A 23554-nucleotide genomic window follows, 5' to 3' on the forward strand; every position below is an offset into this window, starting at 1 on the left:
TCACCCACTTGACTTCAAAGCCAAAAATGCTCACTCTTTCGGTCGAAGCTCAGCTGGAGGGGTAAGTGCTCCTAGTTTAGGTGTTCGATTATCGAGCCTTTCCAGGTGCCTGGATCTCCCCGCATTGCACTCCAATTCCAGGAACACCGCGCGGGCAGATATTTTCGGCCATCATTATCGAAGAGTCAACCAGCTGATATGATGTTACAGCGTTACTGCCCTCCTGCCCACCGACACTGAGGAAAACCCCTATTTCTACACTTTCCGAGTGAAATGTACCTCCTGCCACGAGACGCACCCCAACTGGGTCAGCTTCAACCGTTTCGTACGTGGATTATTTACATACCGCTCTCTATTTCATCACGATTGAATGGTTTATTAACTGGATTGATGTACAGGATGTGCACGAAATCCCCGGTAGCCGCGGCGAGGCTAATTTCGTGTGGAAGTGCCGACTATGCACGGTAAGCAAGCTATTTTTCCGATCTAGTAGACTGAAAGAGTTCATTCGTTTTGCGAGTTCCTTCCATTTCGCTTCCACTCGGCTTTGTTGCCATCAATCCTTTGAGCCTCTGCGACTTTTCCATGATTACACAGCTAATCACCACATAGAAAACCCACACTGCCTCCATCGTTAGCGGACCTAAGCCCTACGAGGCCCAGGAAAAGCAAAACAGCCAGAAGATTATCGAAATGGACTGCCGTGGCCTCGAGTTCATTGAGTTCAAGCCCGACGTGAGTAAAATCCAAGTTCTGTACAGATTTACCTAGGTAATTATATGTGCTGACGAAGAAAATTCAGGGCGAATGGGAAGCCAAGGCTATTGAGTCCACCACCACCTTCTCTGGCATTGACCTTATGGAGGGCGAGTGGTATGACTACGACGAGAAGAAAGGTGAGGAAGTCAGCATCAAGGAAATCACCTGGACGGTTGGCCGTTAAGCAATGATCTACTTGGCGATGATGATTGTCAGGCATCTGAATCTATGAAACTCTGATGAACTCTGATTAAACTTTTCCATTGTATTATTACTGGTGTCTGTTGGTGAGCTTAACCTTGGAAGTGTGATGGGAATTGGGGCACGGAGCATATCGAAAATGGGAGATATATCAATGATAAGAAATTGAGCCATAAAAAGAATTTTATTCCTTTACCATAGCTCTAAGCAGTTAATGCAGGGTATTTACCTTCAGCAACAAAATCTATCGTGTGAATCCAGGCACCTTTGCCCACCACTATACAGGATCCTGAGGGCGGTGAAGAAATACGGCCGGTGATTGGCCAACGACCACCGCCTTATTCAGCTCACATTTTCGCGATCTCGCCGACTCCGATGTCAACGCAGTGAATAACACGACCAGCACGATCAACCAACGGAGTGATAGATCTTGCTTGAGCTTTTGCTGTCATCACATCCTCGAATCCTACTCCATCCCAACCATCCAGAAACCCATCTCGAGTCACAATGAGTGTCCGTCTTCCCCCCCCATCAAGCTCAGCCTGCCATGAAGCTCAAGATCCCGCTCATCAGCACCTGAACCTGCGCGCTATTCCCAAAAGACCAATTGCTAACTCGCACTTTTACAGTTCCAACCGCTTAACCCCCGTCCCTTCCTTCAGGCCCGGTATGCGACCCGCCCCCAACCCACCCCGGACCTCATTCAAGCAGTCCCAAGCAGCATCTCTATCTCTCGAGACATCCGCACATGTGCATTGTTACTGTTAAGATAACTTGCTAACCTACTTATCTCTATAGCGTTGGCACCGAAGTCCTCATCCGCCTGAAGTGGGGCCAGACCGAATACAAGGGCACTCTCGAGAGCATCGATTCATACATGAACGTCCTGCTGCGCGACACGCAAGAATTTATCGATGGAAAGCCCACCGGTGCATTGGGTCTTGTTCTGATCAGGTATGTGATGCGCGCTTCAACCGGCTCGGCGCCGGGCTGGATACTTGTGATTCTAGTTTGGCTAATTCTTTTTCTTTTCCCCGCACAGATGCAACAACATCCTCTGGATGGGCTCGGCCGATGCGGTCGAGATGACGGACATGGAATTTAAATAATATGTCGCATACCCTAGAATAGAGATGCGATGCAGTGCGGTACATGAGGGGGGTGGTGGGAGATGACAGCTGTTCTTATGTGTCTGGGAGTGAGGTGTGCTTCGGTGCTGTGCCTTCCATTCTGTGGCTTTGAAACGGTGGGATTCCTGTTCCATTGAATGGATAGGTTACTTGGTTTGTGGCACACTCAGACGCCTGCTGCGCCCGTCACTGCTGCGCCCGTCAGGCACCCGGAGACACGATTGACGAGCGCAGCCCTGCACAGATGGCCACGGAGGATCGATGTACCGAGTCTACCAGAGCTTTTGGGACTCGGGGGTGTGTTTTCTGCTCACTATTTCAATTATCACGAGGCGTTTGTTTGTTTATGGCTTTTCAAAGTGGGGTTTGTGCTTGGCCTCTGACCAAAATCGAATCAATTACTTTTTGCACGAGTCTGAGGCATACGTAGTTGGGTACTTTCTTGGTTAATCAGGGCAGCGCGCAAGTTCTGCTGCGCCATCAAGTGCCGAGTGCGACAGTGTATTATGACTCGAGTGCGGCGCAGCGAAGACAACGTCTCCGGTTATAGCGACGCTGACAGCATCCTGGGTATCGGAATCAAGCTCGCGGGTCCAGAGGACAGCGAGTGGCTCTCCCCATCCCTTCGGCCAGAGGGCATCGGTGAGAAAAAGGGGACCACAGCCTAAGTCCAATAGGCGTCAACATATCCCGAATGTACGTGTACGCCGGTACACTGAAGGAGTGACAAGACACTATGGCCCAGGGCGATCAGTTTCTCAACAGAAAATAGTAGCTCCAAGTGCTACTATTCGTATCTCGGGGACAGAGTATAGTCTCCACCCTCAATGGGCAACCCATTCCTGGAGATAACTGTATCGCACAGTCCGCGTGGTGGTCCGGTTGACATCAGCCCGGCCCTGAGCAATCTCCAATGGGGCGAATCCACCTACGTATACTAACACCCTTGTCCCTCTTGACCCGGCCCTCTGCTGTATGATCGCAATTTACCATGCTATATGAAATTTTTAGAAGAGATTCAAATGTGTGGCAGGTTGAGGTGGCTAATTGCTGTGGCGGTTCTTTTTATAGACGACGACATACCACATGGCGCACATGTACTAAACAACACAGTTAACCATTGACCAACGTACATCGTACATACCAGGAGCCGATCACCCGTCGATCTGGTTACCCCTCTGCAGTCCCTGACCATCTAAAAACCAACGATAGAGATTTCATGCCATCGACGTCATGGCGCTTGAAGGATGGCATCCACAATAGTAAGCTAAAACGAATAGCGCACTCCAGGGTTATCGTAGCCAGTTTCAGACTCTGGAGGGCTTTGTCTACAGAAAGGAAAAAAAGAGAGAGCATATGATCTTTACTATGTATGGATATCATAGGCCAAAATCGACTTTGACCCGTTCGCATCAGGTGCTTCTGCATCCATCTAGACGAACCATCACGGTTCTTCATAATGGTCACTCGGACGCCACCGAAGTAAGTTGCCGATCATCGCCCCCCACAGCCAAAGTCACACATTGCCAAAAGGGGCTTGTGCATCGATATATGCACTCAACTTGTGGGGTTTCAAGTGCCTTGGGGGAAAAAGGTTGCCTACTTGGATAGTACACATTGACTTGTACGTATACTTCTATAACTAAGTAGTATAAAATATGTAAAATATAATCAAATATAATCCAAAAAAGAGCGAACCACAACGCTGATCTTAGTCTACAGACAAATCTTATAGTTGGACCATCGAATCACTAACTTCTCTAACTTCTCTAACTCCACTGATCTTCGGTACTGCAGACATTCACACATTTCCCTTTTCGCTATCGGAAGCCTTTTCCATTCTTTTATAAAATCTCCCTTCTCTTCCTTTACTTCGTTCTCCATTCTCTCGCTCCTAAACTTGAAACACCCAAATCTCCACAAGTCTGCAGTCAGCCTAGACCTGCAACGCTCTTTGTCTCATTTCGCGCCTGAACCCTCTCAAAACTATATACCCTCGTGACCTCCGCTGGATTTCCTTCTACTTTGGGATTCGAAATCCTATACCCTCCACCATCCAGATCACAAAAGAAAAAAAACCCTCGTTTACACAATGCGCGACACACCCTCCAAGTTCATCGAGATCCTCGATCCCAAGGACTCATCCCTACGCATGTCCGACTCCGACGTCCGCCTCGAGGATGTCCTCGCCGACCACGAAGCAACCATCAACAACCGAGCCCGTTCCTCTACACAGTCATCCGCAAAACCAGACAAACCCCCGTCTCGTAGAAACTCGACATCTCCGACGCCGCGCTGGAAACGTCTGAGCAATATCCTCGCGCAACCCCGCCGGAACTCTTAACTCCCACATACACCTTCGCCCTGCAGTCATGTGCCTCGGTCATACTATACTCCACTCTACTATATGTCTCAGGCGCCTATTCAGATTCGGGTGGACAATGCCGAACACATTTCTCGCTATGCGAAAACGAAAAAGGAAAACGCAAATGATTTTTTTTACGGATACATTCATGACTTGGCTAGCGGGTTTGGGTCTGTGTTTCGTGCCCGGGGCACGGTGACATGGACTGAAAACTGTGGATTGCAAACGACATTACGAATTGAAATGATACGAAGTGATGTGCGCGACGGCGATACCTTGCTATTCGGGTGTTATCGAGTGTTTGGCCTCGGACTGCTTTCTGGTCTGCTCTGCTGGCACTGGTCCGGTTGACAAGGGCACAGGATTTTGCCCCGCTTTGATGATTTGATGAGTATGCACCTTGTCTAATTGGGGATTTGGATTTGGATTTGGATCTAGAATTATACTATTATGATCTAGATTGGTCCTCTGGCATATGTATAGAAACCAAATTGCTCAAAAAATGAACAACGCGAACGGTCTGAGACCTGCGTTTATCTATTATTCACTTCTTGTTAATATGACATCTTTGGGGCTCCTGGCACCTTTAATACCAATGTAGTAAACCATATATTTAGTCTGAATTGTGTGTAAAAGCGACAGTAACCGAAATTATATTTGACCCGGTTGTTTGTTCTTGAACTTTGTACCTGGTAAATATTAAATCCGGCGGGGTCTCAGCTCTGCCCTGTCCAGTCTGGGCTGAGGGTATTCACTACCTATCAGGCTTGTAGCATGTACAAAATAGGTACTAGTGGACCCTGGACCCTCGGAGTGGAACATTTGTGCTACGAGTACAATCCCTCTTGGACTGGCAAATAAAAAGAGCTTTGCTGGAGATGTTTCAGAAAGTCAGGAACGCATGTCGGTCAAGCTGGGATAGCTCTTTGACTTTCCCTATTGCCTAGCACAACAGCTCTCGGTGTTAGGGGATACAACTCGCGACTTGGCGTTGTATCGGCCTCTGTCCCTACGCCGGACCATTCGGACCTTCGAGCCTAGACTAAATCGCTTGCATGTAGAGCTATACGAGAGACCTGTGGATGTAGATTGAAATCTGAATAATTTCAAGTTGGAAAGAGAACTGTAGCAAAAGGAACAGAGAATTTCGGACAGAGTTCGGGACTGAAAGCTCGCTCATTTAATTTGTATGGACTCTGGCTCGATCTATCAAAATTATAATGTACATCACTTTGGTACAGGTTGAGCCGGTCTGATTGAATATCCCCGGAGATTTCCCGGCATATTATATCCAGTCGTCTCGATCATCCAATCAGCTCCATCCCATATCCGCCTTTCCTCTCTTCCATCAACTTGCTAATCTCGGCCGGATGCACCACATTAAACGCGACCATTACCAGCAGCATAAGAGCGGCATCGAAAATGTAACTCCAGAATTCATGCTGGAGCAATGCCCCGCTACTTCCCTGGTTGTACTCGATGTACCGGAAGATGGAACGGACGAAAATGAGCAGACTACCGATGTATAACACGGTCTGGTGCTTCTTCCAGGGGACTTCATGCTGTTGTAGCACCCTTGACCCGTTTTTCTCAAGTTTGACGTGGAAAATGATGCTGGTAATTATGAAGAGTCCGAAAAAGATAATTTGGATGATCAAGCCGACTTTAATCACATTTCCGCCTTTTGCTGCTGTACTGGCTTTGACGAGCATTCCGGCTCCTGCATTGTTGAGATATAGGGTTAGTCAATCTGGAGATGCAAGATATCGTGGACACGTTGAGGGACGAGATATGGGTCTTACCTCCTGCCTGAACAAAAAATGATATCACATCCCCAATCACAAAGATCTTCGTCAACCACGAGCGTCGGATTGGTGACAAGTGTTCTCCACCAGTGACAATCATGATGCGACCAAGTTCCATATAAATACTTGCGGCGAGCAGTGACGGCGCGACGAGGACAAAGATGGCTTGTATGGCAAGAGGAGCAATGGTATATTTCGGGTATTCGTTGGAAGAAACGACACGCTAGCATTGTGAGCATATTCCCTATCTGACTTGATCGATTATCGAGATTGGCTTACGGCTGTATATCCAACAACCTCAACTAGAGAAAACTTGTGTTAAAAAGACCCGGAAAATAGCCCGAATAATGGCTCCAACAGCAAGTCAGTACATTGGGCTGGTACTCACATATTCCTCCTAATATAAAAGCAATGAAGAACCAAGTCCGACCACGGAACATTTGCCAACAATGCAGGAGGGTTGAAATTCCGAATAGGACAATGAATACCACGGCGGCAGGTATTGACGGAATGTAATCATATTCTCCCATATACTTGACTTCAACCATTGTGCCTTCGAGCTTGTTGTCTAGATCGATAAATCAACTAATATCAAATTTAAAGCAGCCCGCACACAGCACCGAACAGTTATATATCTCTATGTTTCAGGGGACTTTCCAGAACCAATTCAAAACGTTGAAGCCTATTATATTTTTGGATATAAGCTCAAGGCATCCTAAAAAGGTAAACAGTTCGTACAACGTCCACGGCTTGAGTTGTCGTTTCATTGTCTTTGAAACGCTCGTTTATCGTACCCGGCTCAACTTTCTGCTACATCCGACACAGCTCTCGCAGTACATATGTCTGAATGTGATCAACCCTCTACCTTCTCGGACATCAATTCTGGGGGTTTTCAATTTTTTTTTCAATTTGACAATCTGTCGGAACTTCCCGTACCCGAGTCTCCACAAGTTCGCCTGCGCCTCTATACACTTGTGGAACCCGACGTCACCCCTTTCCAATACCACGACGCTATGCCTCGAAGTGGATGCGCCCAGCGTAAGCACAGGTGTATCAGGATTGGTCTAGATCGTATATCGTATAACCGGTGAACTCCTGCCCACATTATGCTGACACTAGGTGGCAGTGCGACACACACCGACCTCTGTGCGGCTTATGCATAGGGCGAGAACTCGGATGTAGTTACTCTGTACGGAGTACACGGCGCTTACTTTGAAACCGGAGTGTTCTTTTGCGCCACAAGGAGGTACCGATGGCGGTTCTTGCTCTGTATCGCCCGGTCATACTAGGCTGCAAGATATGCGATTCTATCATCCTCTCATCACGGCCACATCCCGAGATTATCAGAGATGAGATAGATGAGAAATTGACAATTCGCCTTCTCAAAGTTGGCACATCCTATGATTATGTGATAGATGGGTTGTCACCAACTAAGTAGCAGCGGTATCGTTCACTGCATTCCGAACCGGTATACGGGGCTGCATTATCACAATTGAGCAGTGGCAGGGCTCCGCCAGATTACTGCAAGCATCGCATCACAAAATTGTAAGCCGGCATTGATAACTATGGTCTATCTTTATCATCATCTTCGTACCGGGATATGTATCTTGTTCTCTCTCGGAATAAGAATTCGTAGGCCCGTTTGAAGAAATTATAGAGATGTGCACTCTCTTGAAGGGATGCTCGTTTTTTTTTCAAAAGCAGGTTTCCAATCTGAAAGGTGAATTGAGGCTAGATGAAGGGTTACATTAGGATCGAGAACCCAGTAATTGAGTATCTAGATCAAGGTATGCTGGGAGAACCTCACATCTTGATCGCCTTTGGCTTTCTTCTTTGGGGTAAATTTTTCTTCACTTTGGAGTCGAATGAGGACAATTCCCACGTCTTCAAGAGTCAGGACGCCAGGATATGTCCAGGAGAAATATGGTTCAGGTCGAATCACGTAGGATTCAAGTCCGGGGAGTTGTTAAAGTGTCATATAGAAGATGGACGTAGACTGCCATTTCCATACACAAACAAAACAGGAAGCACATATGTAGAATCTTCAATTTATTCCTATTGAAACAAGATTTTCCAAGGAGTAATATGAGAGAAGTTGTTAAATTGAAGCTTTCAAATATTTATGATATCTCTTATCAAACCTGCCCCACATCAACCTCCCCCAACTTCTCAAATCGTTTAAATCACAACAGTAGCAACCCTGTGATTGTGACTGTGATTGGAGATTTCCCTACAAAAAGCCGTCTAGTCAAACCTCCAACGCCAAGCAATCTGCCACGACGCTTCCCGAAACCCCAACCGTCGCGTCTTTGAGCGCAACGTGAACGTGCCAAGTCGTGTCATTTCTTGTCACCCCATCTAGCCCTACCAGAATCCCAGAAGCCAAAAATATGGCCTGGCTCCAGCAAACACCAGGCTCTGGCGGTCGCGCGGCGTCTCCAACAGTCTTTGAGCAGCAGCGCGAGGAACTCGTCCGAGAGATTGCAGTGGTATGTACCATGTCCACGAACTCCCCTCGCACTCGGGAACCCTTATCAACCGCCGTAACCGATGTTAATTTATTTGAGCAGGGCATGGAGCAAGTACTTCAAAATATCAACCGTCTGAATCGGAATTTGGAGAGTGTAATTGCGGTAAGCTTCAACACCCGGACAGGGAAAGCGCATCTGCTAACAGTGTCATTAGGTGGGGAATGAATTTGGATCTGTGGAAGCTCTCTGGTCCCAGTTTGAAAACTTTATGGGCCGGCCTGAAGAACAAGGCGAGGAGGCTGGCAATGGCAATGGGAAGCGGAAGGTTAGTGGGGAGAGTGATGCGAGCAAGTCGGGAGTAAAGCGTGAAAGCGACGAGGGTGATTCGACAGTCATGCAGTGATGGTTTACATTTTGGTCTGCATGACGGGTGTTGGCGTCTGGCTGTTTTACTTTTTTTCCCTTTTTCTTAGATACCATTCAAAACTCGGGTTATGTTTACCCGGGGAAAAGATATACGAATCCTACGGGGAAGGCATTGATAAACACAAAAGGTCAAATGTATTGTTTCAGTAACACATAGGACGTCGCTTTCGCCAACAGAACATATCAAATAACATAATCGAGAACACCAGTCCCATGCATGCCAATGGAAAACGGCAAAGACCCGAGTCATGAGAGACATCAAATGGAACAAGGGGGACAAGGGTCGTGAAAAAGGCCAGAAAGAACACAAGCAGGGAACAAACGTGAAATAAAGAAACAGCCTCCAGAAAAAATAAAAACATTCGAGATCATTGTAAGGGCCGCGCAGCGTATCGATACAACAAAGAAGGGTTTGGAAAGTCATGTCTAGCTTTGTCCAGCTTGCGGCGACATGTCACATACACAGGCGAGCGGGCAAGCAAGCCGACGAAGCAACCAGGCTTGTGGTCCGGCCAAGAGAGAAAGGAAAGTCGAAGGGTGTCGAGAATGGAAGAAAACACAGATCAAATAGAATCAATCTACAGAATCTTGCAAGTGCGCTTCTTAATCTTCTTGCCGGGGCGGGGGCCTCCACCCCCTGAAGGCATAGCACTGGCGCGATTGTTGCGGCTATTACGGCCGGCCGGTTGCTGGGCTGTCCAGCCTTGTTCTTCGATTGAGATGGCCGAGTCAACAGCCTTGGCAAAGACCTCATCCACACCGCGCATCTCCTTGCTACTGCATTCGGCGTATGTTGCTCCCATCCGTTGGGCGACGTTTTCGCCTTGCTCTGGTGTGATGGGTGTCAGGCCTTGTGTCTTGAGGAGTTCAATGCAGGTTCGCTTATTGCGCAAGTCGGACTTCAAGCCAACGAGAATAATGGGTGTAGTAGGGCAGAAGTGCAGAACCTCGGGATACCACTAAAAAGAGAGATGTTAGACAAATGGAGCAAAAGCAAAAGCGGTTCCAAGTTTAGAACTCACCTTGTCAACAACATTCTCCAATGATGCGGGGCAATCGATAGCAAAGCAGACAAACAGAAGATCAGTCTCGGGATAGGACAGTGGACGCAAACGGTCATATTCCTCTTGTCCAGCAGTATCCCAGAGTGCTAATTCAACGGTCTTGCCAGAAGCCTGATGCGTCGTTTGGGTAATATAGTTCTCAAATACCGTGGGGACATATTTCTAGATGATAATCAGCACCAAGGACACATCTTTCCTCGCAGACTGAACGTACCTCTGGGAAGTAACCTTGGGAATAACTGATCAACAGACAGGTCTTGCCACATCCACCATCGCCTACCACTACAAACTTTTTTGAGAATGAGGGCGGCTGAGTGATATTTGTTGCCTCGGACATTCGTCCACTGGAGACACTGGTATTGGTGCTGGCTGTGCCGTGGCTGACTCGGACGCTGTCGCTGCGCGCACGACTGTGACGCGGCGTCAAAGATGGAGGAGGGGTGGCGAGAGAGCGGCGGCGCGATGCTGCATAGTATTGGTCTTCGTACATGGCACTCATGGTGAGTAGGGGTAGGGGGTGGAATGTCCCTCGTTTGTAATGTGATACAGGGGGAAGCGGGTTGTTGAAGTTGTGCTGATAGGATGTATGAAATGAGAGGTAAGAGTGAAGAAAAAGAGGAGAAGATAGATCTAAAAAAGATCTAGAGGATCGATAGAGCAAGAGGGTCTGGCTCGACCCGTGAGACCGTGAGACCCGTGAAACCCGTGTTTACACCAGGGCTACCATAGCAACGGCCGTACCTCCATGACGCCAGGGCTCCGCTTCCCACGATCAAAGGCCTCCATATCCTGGATTCTGTCATTTACTGGTTTATCTCGATCCTGTTTTGGTTTTGACTCCACTAATATATTTCTTGTTCTCCACTGTTCAGCTCACTGTGCACATCCAGCTTTGTGGTATACAATTTACTCGGGGTCATGTGATTTGTAGATCTTGACATGTGAGGCCTCACTTTATTTCTTTTCTAGTAGAAGCTACAATATATCCTATACTTGTATCTTGTATAAGGCTCAGATCTGGAGAAGGGCTGTAAATCCGAGTATCTAATTGAAAATCGAGTAGCCAAAATAAAATAAAAATAAAACATAAAATGGGCTTTGACACTAAATTCTGCATGTCATCTTTCTCCCCAGCGCTTTATTTGACGGAGAAGACCGATATCCCGTGCTAAATAGCCTCCAAGATACAACAATCTTTCTCATGTTTATTTTCTATTGTTATTAAATTATATTTTTTTTGGCTTTATTTTTTTCTCTCCTAGGAGATGTCAATTAAAATCCGATATCAATCTTGCAAAGGAGAGAGAGACGGAATCATCTCAGTAGAAGCTAAGAGCCGCATAGCATATATAGTATCACCAGATAAAATGAACAGAAGAGTTTATAAACTATTTGACAATAACAAGGTAGTCAATTGAAATCTGCCAGCATGTATTTAGAGACCTAAGGAAGAACTATCTAACTACCGTGTAGTCGATGATAGTATAGTATACATTGTAAAACTACACATGTATAGATCCAACACATTCTATCCTTGTACAGAATATAAATCTACATAGATAAGAGACTCTATCTCAAAATTATTTACGGAGTAGTAAAATCGAGTACTCCGTATCCTCCGTATACACTTGGAGCGTCGGCCCCAATGCAAAGTGACTAAGCACACACATGGCCGGGGGCATCAGGGGGTTTGAGCCGCGGATGATCTCCCCGTCGACTTTGGAGGATAATCGTATTCAACCCCGAGTTTCTCGATTATATCATTTGCTTGAATCCAACTTCAATTCGCTCCTTATGTTCTGAACCCTATAATCCTCAACCCCTCTAACGGACCGGCAGGCAGCGGCCTGTCCATCTATGGAATCCATCCGATTGCGACACTATCTGGATCGATAACACTACATCATGGGCAGCAAAATGGACCAGCCCGATGCTGGGCTGAAGAGTCTGAATCACTGTATGCGATTATTTTTTTCTTTATCCTCCAGTGGTTTCTCGCGATGTACGCTAACCGTTGCGCGTTTGCGACATAGATTCAAACAGATTGCCCCTCTGGCGGTATTGGCCGCGACAAAAGCTCATCCCATTGATCCGATATGAGACGCCATATCTGGCCTGGGTGCAGGAGAAAGTGCGCACGCCTACTCTCGACTCGTATTTCGCATTCACAGCCAACCTTGGTACACATACCTTCTTCATGGTCTTCTTGCCCTTCCTCTTCTGGTGTGGTTCTCCCAGTATGGGTCGCGGGTATGTTTCCTTTCCCGAACTGAAAGCGCAAGTAGAAGTCTGTGGCTGACAACGATTGTCTACAGACTGGTACACATCTTAGCATCAGGCGTCTTTTGGAGCGGCTTCCTCAAGGACCTACTGTGTCTTCCTCGCCCTCTGTCTCCGCCACTCCAGCGAATTACCATGTCCGGTTCTGCAGCACTGGAATATGGGTTCCCTTCGACACACTCCACCAACGCTGTCTCTGTTGCGGTCTATGCTTTGGCCCTGCTTGGTTCACCCGATTCAACTCTCAGCGCGCAGGTCACCCTCTCACTCCAAGCTGTCACCTATATCTACGTGGTGTCTATTGTATTGGGTCGACTGTATTGCGGAATGCATGGGATGCTGGACTGTACTGTTGGGTGTGCTATGGGTGCGGCCATCGGCCTCGTACAATTTCATCATGGACCTGCCTTTGAGGAATTCATTTTATCCGCGTCGCTGATGGAAATTTCCCTGCTGGGGCTTCTTATTATATTTCTCGTCCGCGTCCATCCGGAGCCAGCAGATGATTGCCCATGCTTCGACGATAGTGTTGCATTCGCAGGTGTCATGCTAGGCGTGGATGTGTCTTCATGGCACTTCGCTGATATCTGGGTCGGTTATCCTTCTGGATCCATTCCCTACGACCTCGAGACCATGGGCTGGATTAAGACTGTCATTCGTCTGGTCATGGGCGTTTTGTGCGTGTTTGCTTGGAGAACTGTAACAAAGCCCGCTCTGCTGCGCATTCTGCCACCTATTTTCCGGACCCTGGAGAAGCTCGGTCTTTTGCTCCCTCGACGTTTCTTCACCACTGCATCGTAAGTTTGAATGTGCTTTCTGCTTGTGAAGGTTATGCTGACCTGTCCTTAGTAAATACACCACCGTTCCCTCTAACCTAAAGGATCATGACGTCCTTCCAAACTTTTCTGACATCCCAGACATCATTACCACAATGCGTCATCCACGCCGCCGAGCCATTTCAATTGGTCCTCAGTCAGAAGCTGATGCGTATGAGACCTTGGCCTACCGGGAAAAGCGCCGACGCGAGAGTCAATCTGGGAGCAATCGTCCTTCTCCAGTCGCAGAGGATCAAACCAAGCCCAACGGAACGCCCGTGCGGTCGAGAAAGACGGCATCACTGGACGACTACGAAGGCATGATGGGAAGAGGCAGCCCCAGTTCTTCCGCAGCGGATGCGAGCTTAGACATGCCGACAACACCTTTCCCTTCGCTAAATTACCAGGCTGGGGAGCGGGATGAAAAAGAAGTGTTCTCCCAGATCAAAAAGCCCCGCGTGCGGTACGACGTGGAGGTAGTGACAAAACTGGTTGTATATGCGGGTATGTGAAACCCCTGGATTTGACACAACCTTTGCTGATATCAGTCTCCTTTAGGTATTCCATGGGTGGTCATCGAAGTCGCACCCCTGTTATTCGACCTAACCGGACTTGGGACCCGATAACGAGGATGAGAAATGTATTGATAGAAGTGCAATTCGCTTTGCAGTCCCTCTCTTCTTGCCTCTATCAACTCCTCAGCCTGCTCCTAGCTCAGCAGGCTTTGCTGGGAACAGGTCACCTCAGAAATATCCATTACGTTATCCATGTACATAAGCATTGAAACCAATATCCATATGTTCAATCTTCGGTCTGGTCAGACATCCTGCTCAAACACAGGTATGGGACCAGCTGCATGAACCATGACATAAAAGACGATAAAACGCACAAGAACAAAGGGCGATCAAGTAAAGAGGTGCAATCGCAACTTTCTCTTTGAGGTTGTCTTATTGTGATGGCTGTTTATAACTAGAGTCCGCCACAAGACAATTATTAGATGAAACACCAAAGGACATGAGACCAGGATAAAAGAAAGCTATATCTAGCAGAATATGAAGGACAAGATTCAAAGATACTCTTCTCAAAAAGATAGACAAACAAAGAGTTACGATGTGTAAACCCATGTAGATCAATGCAACAACAATGGAGGCTGGGACGGGGAATATGTGATGAGTCAGCAGAATGATGAAAGAACCCAGTGCACCGCGTCGGCTCATATTGTTCCCATACATCTTCCTCTGCGGAGTATCTGCCTTCGATTCTGGATCGGGATAGATATTCCAGTCATGCCCAATGATGGATCTTGAAGTCTCGTCTTCATCTACCTGCTCATTCCTCCATTCTCACACCCTCAACGTTCATTCAGCCACCGCCAATCTACTTGAAAGCGCGTCATCGGACGAGTAGATCGCTCTTGACTTTCTTGCTCCCGCTCGTTCGGTTTGACTTTCTATCTCGCATCAACATGGGGTTCTTCCGCTGGCCTCGGTACAAGCGACGCGCCTCTCCCACGAAGCCCACGAAGCCGTCGCCCAAGATCCCCAATCCCTTTGAGGGTTCAAAGCCTCCAGTTGACACCCACGATGGTATGGTAGCCCCTCTTTGGAAATTCAAGTGGCATATACTAAACTACACCCTAGCCTTAGATAATTCGCAGTTGCCCATCCCCGGAGCCTTCCCGTTAACTCCTCCTGAATCACCTACCCTTGTTGTATCACAAGGCGCGACCATCGAGGAGGAAGATGTCCCACCGAAGGGGTGGGAATTTATGGACATAGATGCTCGCGCAACACCAGCACTTGTTACGGATCTCGGCATACATCTCCACCCTCGATTGCCGCCATACACCCTTCCCCCTCCGAGCGCTAGGCGCATTCCATCGCCAAGACCAACTAAAGCCCCCAAGCCCGTCGAAGATGATCTCATGGACATTGATGACCCATGGGATCAACAAGCTCGACAGGATGCAAGGCTTCCTCATGGGCCCGTTTCTGCTGTACAGTTATTTTACGCCCATAGGAGGCCGATTCCTGCCAATCGCATTGCCTCGTGGTACGAGGCGGAATTCGAGAAGCGGGAGAAAGAAAGATTAGCCCGGGAGCGCGATCTCCAACGTCCAATCAGAGTGATACCAACCGGTTACCCCGTACGTATGATTTCGCCCGAGTGGCTTGCCAAACTTCAACGCGCCGTGCAGAGTGGACAAGGACATGCCGTCGCCAAATCATTAGCCGGAGACGATCTGTACCAGCGGGATATCATCACATGCATTCGTCCTGAGGCCTGGCTCAATGACGAAATCATCAATGCCTACCTTGGTTTACTTGTTCACTATCTCCGTCAATCGCATGGAAACCTCGGACCTAGCGATCGGCCGCTCTTCCATGCCTTCAACACCTTTTTCTACTCCACCCTTCGTGATAAGGGATATCAGGGCGTAGGACGTTGGGCAAAACGGGCCAAGATCAATGGCGAAGCACTGCTTAATGTCGACACAGTCTTCATCCCTGTACACGAGTCAAGTCATTGGACACTCATGGTTATTCGACCAGCAGAACGTACAATCGAGTACTTCGACTCCCTAGGATCACGCGGTTCTCGCCAAGTGCAAAATGTCAAACAATGGCTTCGTGGCGAGCTTGGATCAAAATACAAAGATGAGCAGTGGACTGTCCTACCGTCGGTCTCTTCTCAGCAAGACAACGGAAGCGACTGCGGTGTCTTCCTCCTAACAAACGCCAAAGCAATTACTGTTGGCGTTGAACCCACTGCCATTGGCCCAGGCCATATCACACTTCTCCGCAGAAAGATTGTTGCTGAGCTCATGAACGGTGGTCTTCACGGCGAGTTCAACCCACGGGACAAAGCAACAGGAGCAGTGTTTCTTTGAACGAACATGAAAAGACCAGTTGTCTATGGCTACAAAAGCATCGCCTTTCTTGTCGATCTCATGCATTACATTTGGGGTTCTGTTCACCCTCCTACATAATCTCACATACCTCATCCATCCCCTACCCACAATTATCCTTATCAAAGCACCATCATCAAGGCGTTCTCGGTCACCACTCCACATTATCTGATATTACGGCGCGCAAGGCGAACAACATGGAAAAGATGACAAAAGGACAATGAATTTTCTTACGGCGCGGTCTTTCTATGTGATGTTTGCAATGAATCTGAATGATACCCCACGGTCACCATCATGGTGACTCAGTTGATACAAAGAAGCCCTTTCTCGCGAACTATTTTGATCATATTTCTTTGTTTTCCTGTTTTTCCTGTTTTCCTTTGGGGGTTTTTTTATCTTCCATAGCATCAGGTTTCTCTGCTGCCACTCGTAGAGTTATGTATTTCTATTGCGTTGGTTTTCTGCTCTTCCATTTGACCTCGGGACTATACACAAGCAATTAATACATATCTAGTAGTACTAGTACGAAGGTTTAGTATCGTCCTGGCTTAGAGAAGATCAATACTGTAAACATACTAATACTGAATCCTGATTGACATCTATTTTCACCGATAAAACATTCATTCTGTCCGAAACTAGAATACACAACACTCCTGACAGTCAAAGCCAAGAATCCTAAAACAAAAGAAATGAACGACCAAAACTGATAATAATACAAAAGTCTGCCAGAAAAGCCCTAGAGTTCATCAATGTTGCATGGTCTCCGACAAGATTTATGAAGAGGCCTATTCCTCCACTTCTTTCTTCTGCACTCGCGGCCCTGCCTGCCAGGCTTGCACTTTTCCTCCTTCCTATCCGGCTCCAATGGATTCCCATTGCCAAGAGAATCATTTGTGGGAGGGGTTCTTTGATGGCCGCCATGGTTCTGCGAAAGAGACACATAAGGGCCCCTGAAAGCATCAGAAGAACGGTTGTAAACCAGCTCGATGTATTCGACGCCCATGTATATACTATCGCCAATTCTCATGTCGCCCGTCCAGAGTCCGCCGTCACTCCAAAGATTGATAATAAGCATGCTCTCCAACTCAGGAACTCTGTATGATTTGGCATCCTGTATCTGATTGTTGACATACCACCGTGACATGTCCGAGAGCCAGTCTAGACGATGCGTGGACCACGTTGTCCATGGGACAGGTATATCGGCAATGGTACTCGCACCGGGGATCTCATGATCAGCGGCAAAATCATAATCGGGCTGATTGGCATAGTGCACGCGATGGGACGGGTCCCGCGTCAAAATCTCAATGTCCGATTCACAGGTTTGGTCATGGTAGGTGAATATGCCAGCACAAGCGCCGTCAGGTGGTCTGCCATCACGGAGCGGAATCGTCTTGTTCAAGGGCACGGTGGGATGTCGTTTTGGATCCCGCGGCGGCCATTCTTTATGCTGAGGAGGTTGCGATACGACGGAGCCTGCTGGCAATATACGCAGCCGGACACGCAGCGAGCACCGGTAGATGTTGCGTATGCGAGTCTCGATCTCCGCAGTGGATGTGTATTCTGAAAAGCGGGTGGTGCGCAGAACAAGATACGTCGCATGAGTATCATTTTGGTCAGAATCTCGGGTGAGAAAGACGTTGCGCTTCGAATTTATCATGAGGACCGGGGCTATGGGGGAGCCTCGGCGTTCCCAGTTCTGACTGCTCCAGTCTCTTTCAAAGGAGGTTTTGTAAAATACCAGTGATCTAGGGTCCGGTTCCTTTACATCATGGACTCCAGGTGAGAGGTCGCCGTTTTGCGGGACTTGGTCGTCGCCGTCATCGTCATCATCCCAGTCCTCGTCGCCATAATCAATGGGCTCTGACAGATTGAGATTGGCATGTTTCTTCAAATCCACTGCCCGAAAGTCCCAGAGCTTGTAGTGCTGGAAGTATCCCGGATCGGGCCCGGAGATTGTGTAGCAATCGCATCCATGTGGACGTTTCTTTGCCGGTAACTGCGGCGGTGCTCTGGGAACTGATAAACTCGATGCTACCGTGCCAAGATAGATCACGGCGATCCCAAAGGACAAAACGTTGATTCTCATGGTGGCAGTGACAGCCCTGGAGGATTTATAATTCCCAAGATGGTCCCGGGTGAAGTGAAGGTAAACTCGGAAGGCCTTTGTTTGACTCGACAGGAAGCCGCGCTGATCATGATTTCCTCTTTGGGTCGAGAAGTCACGATCAGCTAAATCTGTGCGTTATTCAGTAAAATACGCGTGCGTTCAAGCCTGAGATTTATTCTGAGAGAATGACTCTTTGTGCAATTGACTAATAATTAGTTGTCCCTAGTATCGTACATTGTCCGGTTGATATGCCAAATTGGTTAACATCTTTTGATATCTCTCTTCGTACAGAGATCATTCATACCGCTGGCCCAGTCTCCGGGACTGGTTCAAACAGGTCTTTCTTCAATACCTCCAATACCAGGTTCTCATCGACATCTTGAAGATTCACTGAAGAACCGGGGAGTGCTTCGTTTCCAGCGGCGTCATCATTGTCACTTATGGTAGAAGACTGGCCTATCTCATCTGGCCCAGCGGTGCGAAGATAGTCTTCCTCCAGTATGAATTTGGAGTTATCTTTGTCAGCAAACAGTGTCTCCGCTGACTCTGGCAGTGCATAAATCGTAGGGAATTCTAGAACAGTCCGATTGCATAGAACAGTACTGAGTGTCGAGGATTGCAAGAGAGGAGTTAAGACGGGCTTTTTGGTTGTGGTTCGCGGACGGTGAAGGTAGAAGTAAAGACCGCGGTGAGGGGTGATGGTCTGATTTGGTGCTTTATCCGTTTGCTCAGTTGAGGCATCTGCTGGTTCCTTTGCTGGGTCTTTGGTCGGGGATGATGGTGGTTTTGTATCTGCCTCTTCAACCACTGTCGTGACAGGATCACCGGGTGCAGCGATAGTTGTATTATGGGTGTCCAGGTCTTCTTCTTTCTTTTCTTCCTCCACTGGCTCGGTAGCTGGCTCTTGATCCTTAGGGCGTGGGCAGCATCGGTTATAGGCTTCAGCGACAGAGCATGTATCGATGACAGAATCACGAATAGTCTTCACCCCATCAGCCGTAATCCACTCTATGGTCCAAGCAAGACGCTTATGCCTTCAGAAACACCTAAGTCAGTACAACGTCTGAATCAAAAAACACGAGAAATTTCCGACTCACTTGGGATGCAAACGCGACCCATTCTGCTTATTCCTCGACATTCCCTTCGGAGCTCGAAGAACTCTCACACCAGCAGTCTCGGTACCACGCAAGAACGCAGCCTCGCCCTTGGCAAGGCCCTGGTTCGGGTGCTTCCTCTTACGGCCAGCAGCCGGATGTTGGAAACCTTCAGAATTACCATCATCGGCCTGGGCACCGCCCGCAAGATCAATCCCGCGATTATCGACTTCTCTCTCTGCGCGCTCGAGGGTGCGCTCGATGCCCGTGATGAAATTAAAGTCGCGGTCGAATGCAGATTCAGTGTTCAATTCATTGCGCTTTAGATATGCGGCTGGATCGCGCACGCCAGAGCATTGCGACCAGAGTTTATGGCGACGTGTGCAGGGTAAAGAGCAGGTGCGTATTGAGCAGCGTGGACAGCGGTATTTGGGAGGGTTGGCATGGCTGTACGGACACAGGTTAGATTCAAGATATACCAGTATGTAATTGCTCATGGGCATACCATATTGAGCAGAGATCACTCAGCAAGGGATCTGAGTCGGCCATCTTGGTTGTTTGATGCGGAGTTGGAGAGTCGGAGATTCGATGGGAAATTTATTTTGGCTTATCGATAACGGCCTGAGGCAGAGATCTGGAACTTTACCAGTCACATTTCACCAACAACCTTGGTTTCTCCAGGAGGCTACCTGCCTAGACCTCGGAATGAGCTCATATCCAGGATTATTCATCTGCCAATGGTCTAATTTTCCCTTGAATGTTATCTTTGCGGGGATACACCCAGTCCCGTTCTCTGCTGATGATATCATCTGCGGATGTGATGATCAATCCCCGCTGCATTTCTAAGCTTCGGTGATATCTTCCGGGCCGACAGCCACTATTTAGTTGTTTAGATTCCTTCATTTTACCTCGACTTGCAAATAGTATATATTCATATACTTAAATCGAATATGGCTTCCAAGGCACTCGCGATCATTGCCGGCGTTGGCCCTGGCACGGTGCGGTCTACATCTTCCCGCTGACTCCATACAAGGCAGGATTGGCTGACGAAAAAGACAGGGCGCCTCAATCGCCAGGAAATTTGCAAAGTCATACTCTGTTGTAGTTCTGGCTCGAAACCCAGACAACTATAACCCAGTTGTTCAAGAAATCAATTCCAGCGGCGGCCAGGCCATCGGCATCAGCACCGACGTCTCCGACTCGAAGAGCGTCAATGCCGCATTTGACAAGATTCAAGCGCAGTATCCTTCCTCAAAGGTAGCTGCCGCTGTTTTCAACCCAGGTGGCGGCTTCGTAGTCAAGCCATTCCTGGAGCTGACGGAAGAAGATTACTCGTCTGCACTCAGGTCACAGGCGTACGTATTTGCTGTCTCTTATACTCACACGAGCCACTTCGTTGTTTTAAGCTTGATATAGTGCACATCATTATTAGAGATTTGCAGAATTGTTGACACACATATCAGACAGGGCGCCTTCAACTTTGCCCAACGGGCTATTCCGCTGCTCCTAGAAGCTCGCGAATCGTCGGAGTATCCGCCTACACTGATCTTCACAGGAGCCACTGCTAGTCTCAAGGGTTCAGCCAAATTTTCTGCTTTTGCTTCGAGTAAGTTTGCACTGCGTGCGTTGGCGCAGTCACTTGCTCGCGAATTTGGGCCGCAGGGAGTACATGTCTCGCATACTATTATTGACGGTGTCATTGATATCCCTCGTACCAAGGCCTGGGTATTTGAGCATGAAGATGCGAAATTAAGCCCCGACGCTGTAAGTTTGACTCTGTTGGTTCCATTATTTCGGAAACTCACTGGTTATAGATTGCGGACTCATATTGGTATTTACATACTCAACCACGCACGACATTTGCGTTTGAGTTGGACCTGCGGCCTTATGTTGAGAAGTGGTAGGAGGCTTCTCGGGGGCTTTCTGGGGTCTTATGAGGCATTGAGCCCGACCAGTAAACCCAGAAGAACAGCATCTGCAGAACGAGGATAGTAAGAATGTATCATCGCCACATGTGCATCTACTGAGATTCATTTTTATCGAACGACTGAAATGCAAATTGGACGTCTGAACTTGAAATTATATACATACTTCCTGCCTAAATTCAAATATTTAAAGTAGCATTGGGATATATACACACCATCAATATCTAAACTGTGAACCGCACTGGTGTTTAGCTCATAGTAGAAGCATACTGGTCAGGCCAGCAGCACCGCCAGTTAAAAGCTGTCCTCACAAGTTTGGTAGGTAACAGACTGTTGTTCTCTCATTTGGATCTCGGATGCTGGATGGATAAGGTTTTATGCAAATGCTGAGTCAGCGCGTAACGTCACCTGCCTAGGTGGGCACCTGGGCACCGTCTGGGGTCATTCCAGAAAACGTCACAGCCAAGCTCCCCAGAGCTCTCACCTGTTCAACCTTCCTCAACACTCGTCACACTCACCATGAGCTCCGACGATACCTCGCCGCAGGCAGGCCAGAAATATAACAGCAATTCCTCAAACGACTCCCCCCGAGCCCTCAACACCGCGGTCGCGAATTATAACAAGCTCTATGCCCGACCAGAGTCAATTGTGAAACCTGATCTTTTCACATTGTACTTTGGATTTTTCGGCACAGCAGCCTGGTCACGAAGGGCCGCGGGCACAGTGAACGAGCGAGTGGAGAACCACTACGTGCTAACGGCACGATCCCCGACCCAAGATGAATTCGATGCAATTGTTGAGCACGGAACGCGATGCCTGTACCAGGGGCGGATGGGGTTACCCATAAGCTCATTCCTCGGAACAGCGTTTCTCTACAACCAAGCACGCAAGTCGCCAATGTTCCCGCGCAATCCCACGCCAGCGTCACTGTTAAGCACGGTGCGTACCATGTGGAGCGATGTCGGCTTGAGAGGCAACATCACATCAGCGGCATTCAAAATGGTCTTTATCATTACTCTCGGCACCATGGCATCGAGCGCTTACGCCGTTTCCAATGATGCCATGCACATGTTGACGGACCCGCGACTGAAAGGGTTTATCGAGGACGTGCGCAAGGCGAAACCCGAAGACGTGCGCAAGCGCAAGATCCAGGCCGCTAATGCGCGCCTCCGCGGCATGCGAAGTGGTGAGCAAGATGTCGGCTCCCAGATGCGACAGGCCATCGGCACGCCTGGTGATTATGCAGGCGGCGACGGGTACGAGCAGGAGCAGGCGTCTGATTCTCCCGCGCAACCAAATTCTTATTCTGAATACGTGAACTCCAATGATACCCAGGGGAGCTCTCAGTCTGCTTCATATGAGTCGTCTAAATCGGATTCGAATGGTGGTGCAGTCTGGGCACGCGGCAGGAGCACTCAACCCGAGTCAAAATCGTCCTTGGATTTCATGGATGAGGATGATGCTAGCCCTACAGCTGCGGAATATCGGAATACAAACATTGATGGATCACCGACTACTGGCAGTGCTTGGGATCGGATCAGACGACAGAATGCCGGAGCACGCTCCCAGCCTCGACAGCAGCCCGGCATGGCACAGCCTTCACTGAACCCTTACTCTTCCTCCGCTGAGTTCGGCCAGAGCGATCAAGAAAAGTATGACACCACTCAGAAGACTGAGAGGGATCAAGCACAGGCAGAGTTTGATCGGATGATTGAGGCGGAGAGGAACGTTGGTAGTGAAGGATCATCTCGAAACCGAGGTTGGGGATCTTGAGGATCTCTTCGGGCTTTTTTACCATTTATTTTTGCATGTACACCTATGTAATTTTCAGCCTTTGAACAACTACTTCCATATCAAAACATCCAGAAACAACTGATACCGTTATCATTAAGCCTTTGCAGGCATATATGTTTAGCTAGGGTGACCCCGATCAAGAGAGAACGAGCCAATGGAAATGAGATTTTTAAAAGACATCGCTGTTTGCAATCCTGAAAAGGAAAAGATCAAAACCAGAGACTAGGAAATTGTGCATTCAATCAACCATAGGATCAAGGCTGATGACAGGATATGGTATTTGGAATATAACTTGGGGCATATAACTCGGAAAACATCAATCAAGCAGAACGGGAGAGGGTATGAGCCCTTAAACAGGGGTAATATCAAGCCGAAGCCAATGGGCAGTGAAAACATGATGCGTGATGCAT

General features: G+C 48.2%; 12 protein-coding genes across 12 annotated transcripts; 8 read left to right on the forward strand and 4 right to left on the reverse strand.

The window, feature by feature from the left end:
* Positions 1-26: 26 nt before the first annotated feature.
* Positions 27-943, forward strand: N7471_005728 (CXXC motif containing zinc binding protein; the record flags this gene model as incomplete). The annotated part of the gene is made up of 5 exons (XM_057278447.1): positions 27-61; positions 211-325; positions 399-464; positions 613-735; positions 803-943. 5 exons carry the CDS (start codon positions 27-29, stop codon positions 941-943), a joined length of 480 nt encoding a protein of 159 aa, XP_057138057.1.
* Positions 944-1349: 406 nt separating this feature from the next.
* On the forward strand, positions 1350-3402 carry N7471_005729 (small nuclear ribonucleoprotein F). The gene is made up of 5 exons (XM_057278448.1): positions 1350-1473; positions 1590-1627; positions 1759-1914; positions 2003-2966; positions 3023-3402. The coding sequence occupies exons 1-4, from the start codon at positions 1468-1470 to the stop codon at positions 2067-2069; spliced, it is 267 nt and encodes an 88-aa protein (XP_057138058.1). The 5' UTR covers positions 1350-1467; the 3' UTR covers positions 2070-2966; positions 3023-3402.
* Positions 3403-4182: 780 nt separating this feature from the next.
* Positions 4183-4434, forward strand: N7471_005730 (uncharacterized protein; the record flags this gene model as incomplete). The annotated part of the gene is made up of 1 exon (XM_057278449.1): positions 4183-4434. The coding sequence occupies one exon, from the start codon at positions 4183-4185 to the stop codon at positions 4432-4434; it is 252 nt and encodes an 83-aa protein (XP_057138059.1).
* A 1220-nt stretch (positions 4435-5654) lies between these two features.
* Positions 5655-6830, reverse strand: N7471_005731 (RTA1 domain-containing protein). Its single transcript, XM_057278450.1, has 4 exons — positions 6649-6830; positions 6540-6562; positions 6258-6483; positions 5655-6175 (listed from the first exon to the last, which is right to left on the reverse strand). Exons 1-4 carry the CDS (start codon positions 6806-6808, stop codon positions 5760-5762), a joined length of 825 nt encoding a protein of 274 aa, XP_057138060.1. The 5' UTR covers positions 6809-6830; the 3' UTR covers positions 5655-5759.
* A 1820-nt stretch (positions 6831-8650) lies between these two features.
* On the forward strand, positions 8651-9134 carry N7471_005732 (DASH complex subunit DAD1; the record flags this gene model as incomplete). The annotated part of the gene is made up of 3 exons (XM_057278451.1): positions 8651-8749; positions 8831-8893; positions 8946-9134. The coding sequence occupies 3 exons, from the start codon at positions 8651-8653 to the stop codon at positions 9132-9134; spliced, it is 351 nt and encodes a 116-aa protein (XP_057138061.1).
* Positions 9135-9299: 165 nt separating this feature from the next.
* Positions 9300-10860, reverse strand: N7471_005733 (Rho4-like protein). Its single transcript, XM_057278452.1, has 3 exons — positions 10436-10860; positions 10180-10383; positions 9300-10116 (listed from the first exon to the last, which is right to left on the reverse strand). Exons 1-3 carry the CDS (start codon positions 10718-10720, stop codon positions 9736-9738), a joined length of 870 nt encoding a protein of 289 aa, XP_057138062.1. The 5' UTR covers positions 10721-10860; the 3' UTR covers positions 9300-9735.
* Positions 10861-11938: 1078 nt separating this feature from the next.
* N7471_005734 (phosphatase PAP2 family protein) lies at positions 11939-14157 on the forward strand. The gene is made up of 5 exons (XM_057278453.1): positions 11939-12178; positions 12255-12471; positions 12537-13298; positions 13351-13820; positions 13875-14157. The coding sequence occupies exons 1-5, from the start codon at positions 12127-12129 to the stop codon at positions 13940-13942; spliced, it is 1569 nt and encodes a 522-aa protein (XP_057138063.1). The 5' UTR covers positions 11939-12126; the 3' UTR covers positions 13943-14157.
* Positions 14158-14781: 624 nt separating this feature from the next.
* Positions 14782-16206, forward strand: N7471_005735 (SUMO protease ULP1; the record flags this gene model as incomplete). The annotated part of the gene is made up of 2 exons (XM_057278454.1): positions 14782-14902; positions 14957-16206. 2 exons carry the CDS (start codon positions 14782-14784, stop codon positions 16204-16206), a joined length of 1371 nt encoding a protein of 456 aa, XP_057138064.1.
* A 754-nt stretch (positions 16207-16960) lies between these two features.
* N7471_005736 (glycoside hydrolase family 16 protein) lies at positions 16961-18310 on the reverse strand (the record flags this gene model as incomplete). Its single annotated transcript, XM_057278455.1, has 1 exon — positions 16961-18310. One exon carries the CDS (start codon positions 18308-18310, stop codon positions 16961-16963), a length of 1350 nt encoding a protein of 449 aa, XP_057138065.1.
* Positions 18311-18629: 319 nt separating this feature from the next.
* On the reverse strand, positions 18630-19974 carry N7471_005737 (zinc finger HIT domain-containing protein; the record flags this gene model as incomplete). The annotated part of the gene is made up of 3 exons (XM_057278456.1): positions 18630-19365; positions 19429-19872; positions 19931-19974. 3 exons carry the CDS (start codon positions 19972-19974, stop codon positions 18630-18632), a joined length of 1224 nt encoding a protein of 407 aa, XP_057138066.1.
* A 401-nt stretch (positions 19975-20375) lies between these two features.
* N7471_005738 (oxidoreductase, short chain dehydrogenase/reductase family) lies at positions 20376-21329 on the forward strand (the record flags this gene model as incomplete). The annotated part of the gene is made up of 4 exons (XM_057278457.1): positions 20376-20423; positions 20485-20780; positions 20889-21189; positions 21240-21329. The coding sequence occupies 4 exons, from the start codon at positions 20376-20378 to the stop codon at positions 21327-21329; spliced, it is 735 nt and encodes a 244-aa protein (XP_057138067.1).
* A 540-nt stretch (positions 21330-21869) lies between these two features.
* Positions 21870-23123, forward strand: N7471_005739 (putative endo-1,3(4)-beta-glucanase; the record flags this gene model as incomplete). The annotated part of the gene is made up of 1 exon (XM_057278458.1): positions 21870-23123. The coding sequence occupies one exon, from the start codon at positions 21870-21872 to the stop codon at positions 23121-23123; it is 1254 nt and encodes a 417-aa protein (XP_057138068.1).
* Positions 23124-23554: the final 431 nt, after the last annotated feature.

The sequence above is a fragment of the Penicillium samsonianum genome (genome assembly GCF_028829775.1).
Source record: "Penicillium samsonianum strain IBT 33392 chromosome Unknown utg000003l_segment0_segment0, whole genome shotgun sequence".
NCBI lineage: Eukaryota > Fungi > Ascomycota > Eurotiomycetes > Eurotiales > Aspergillaceae > Penicillium > Penicillium samsonianum.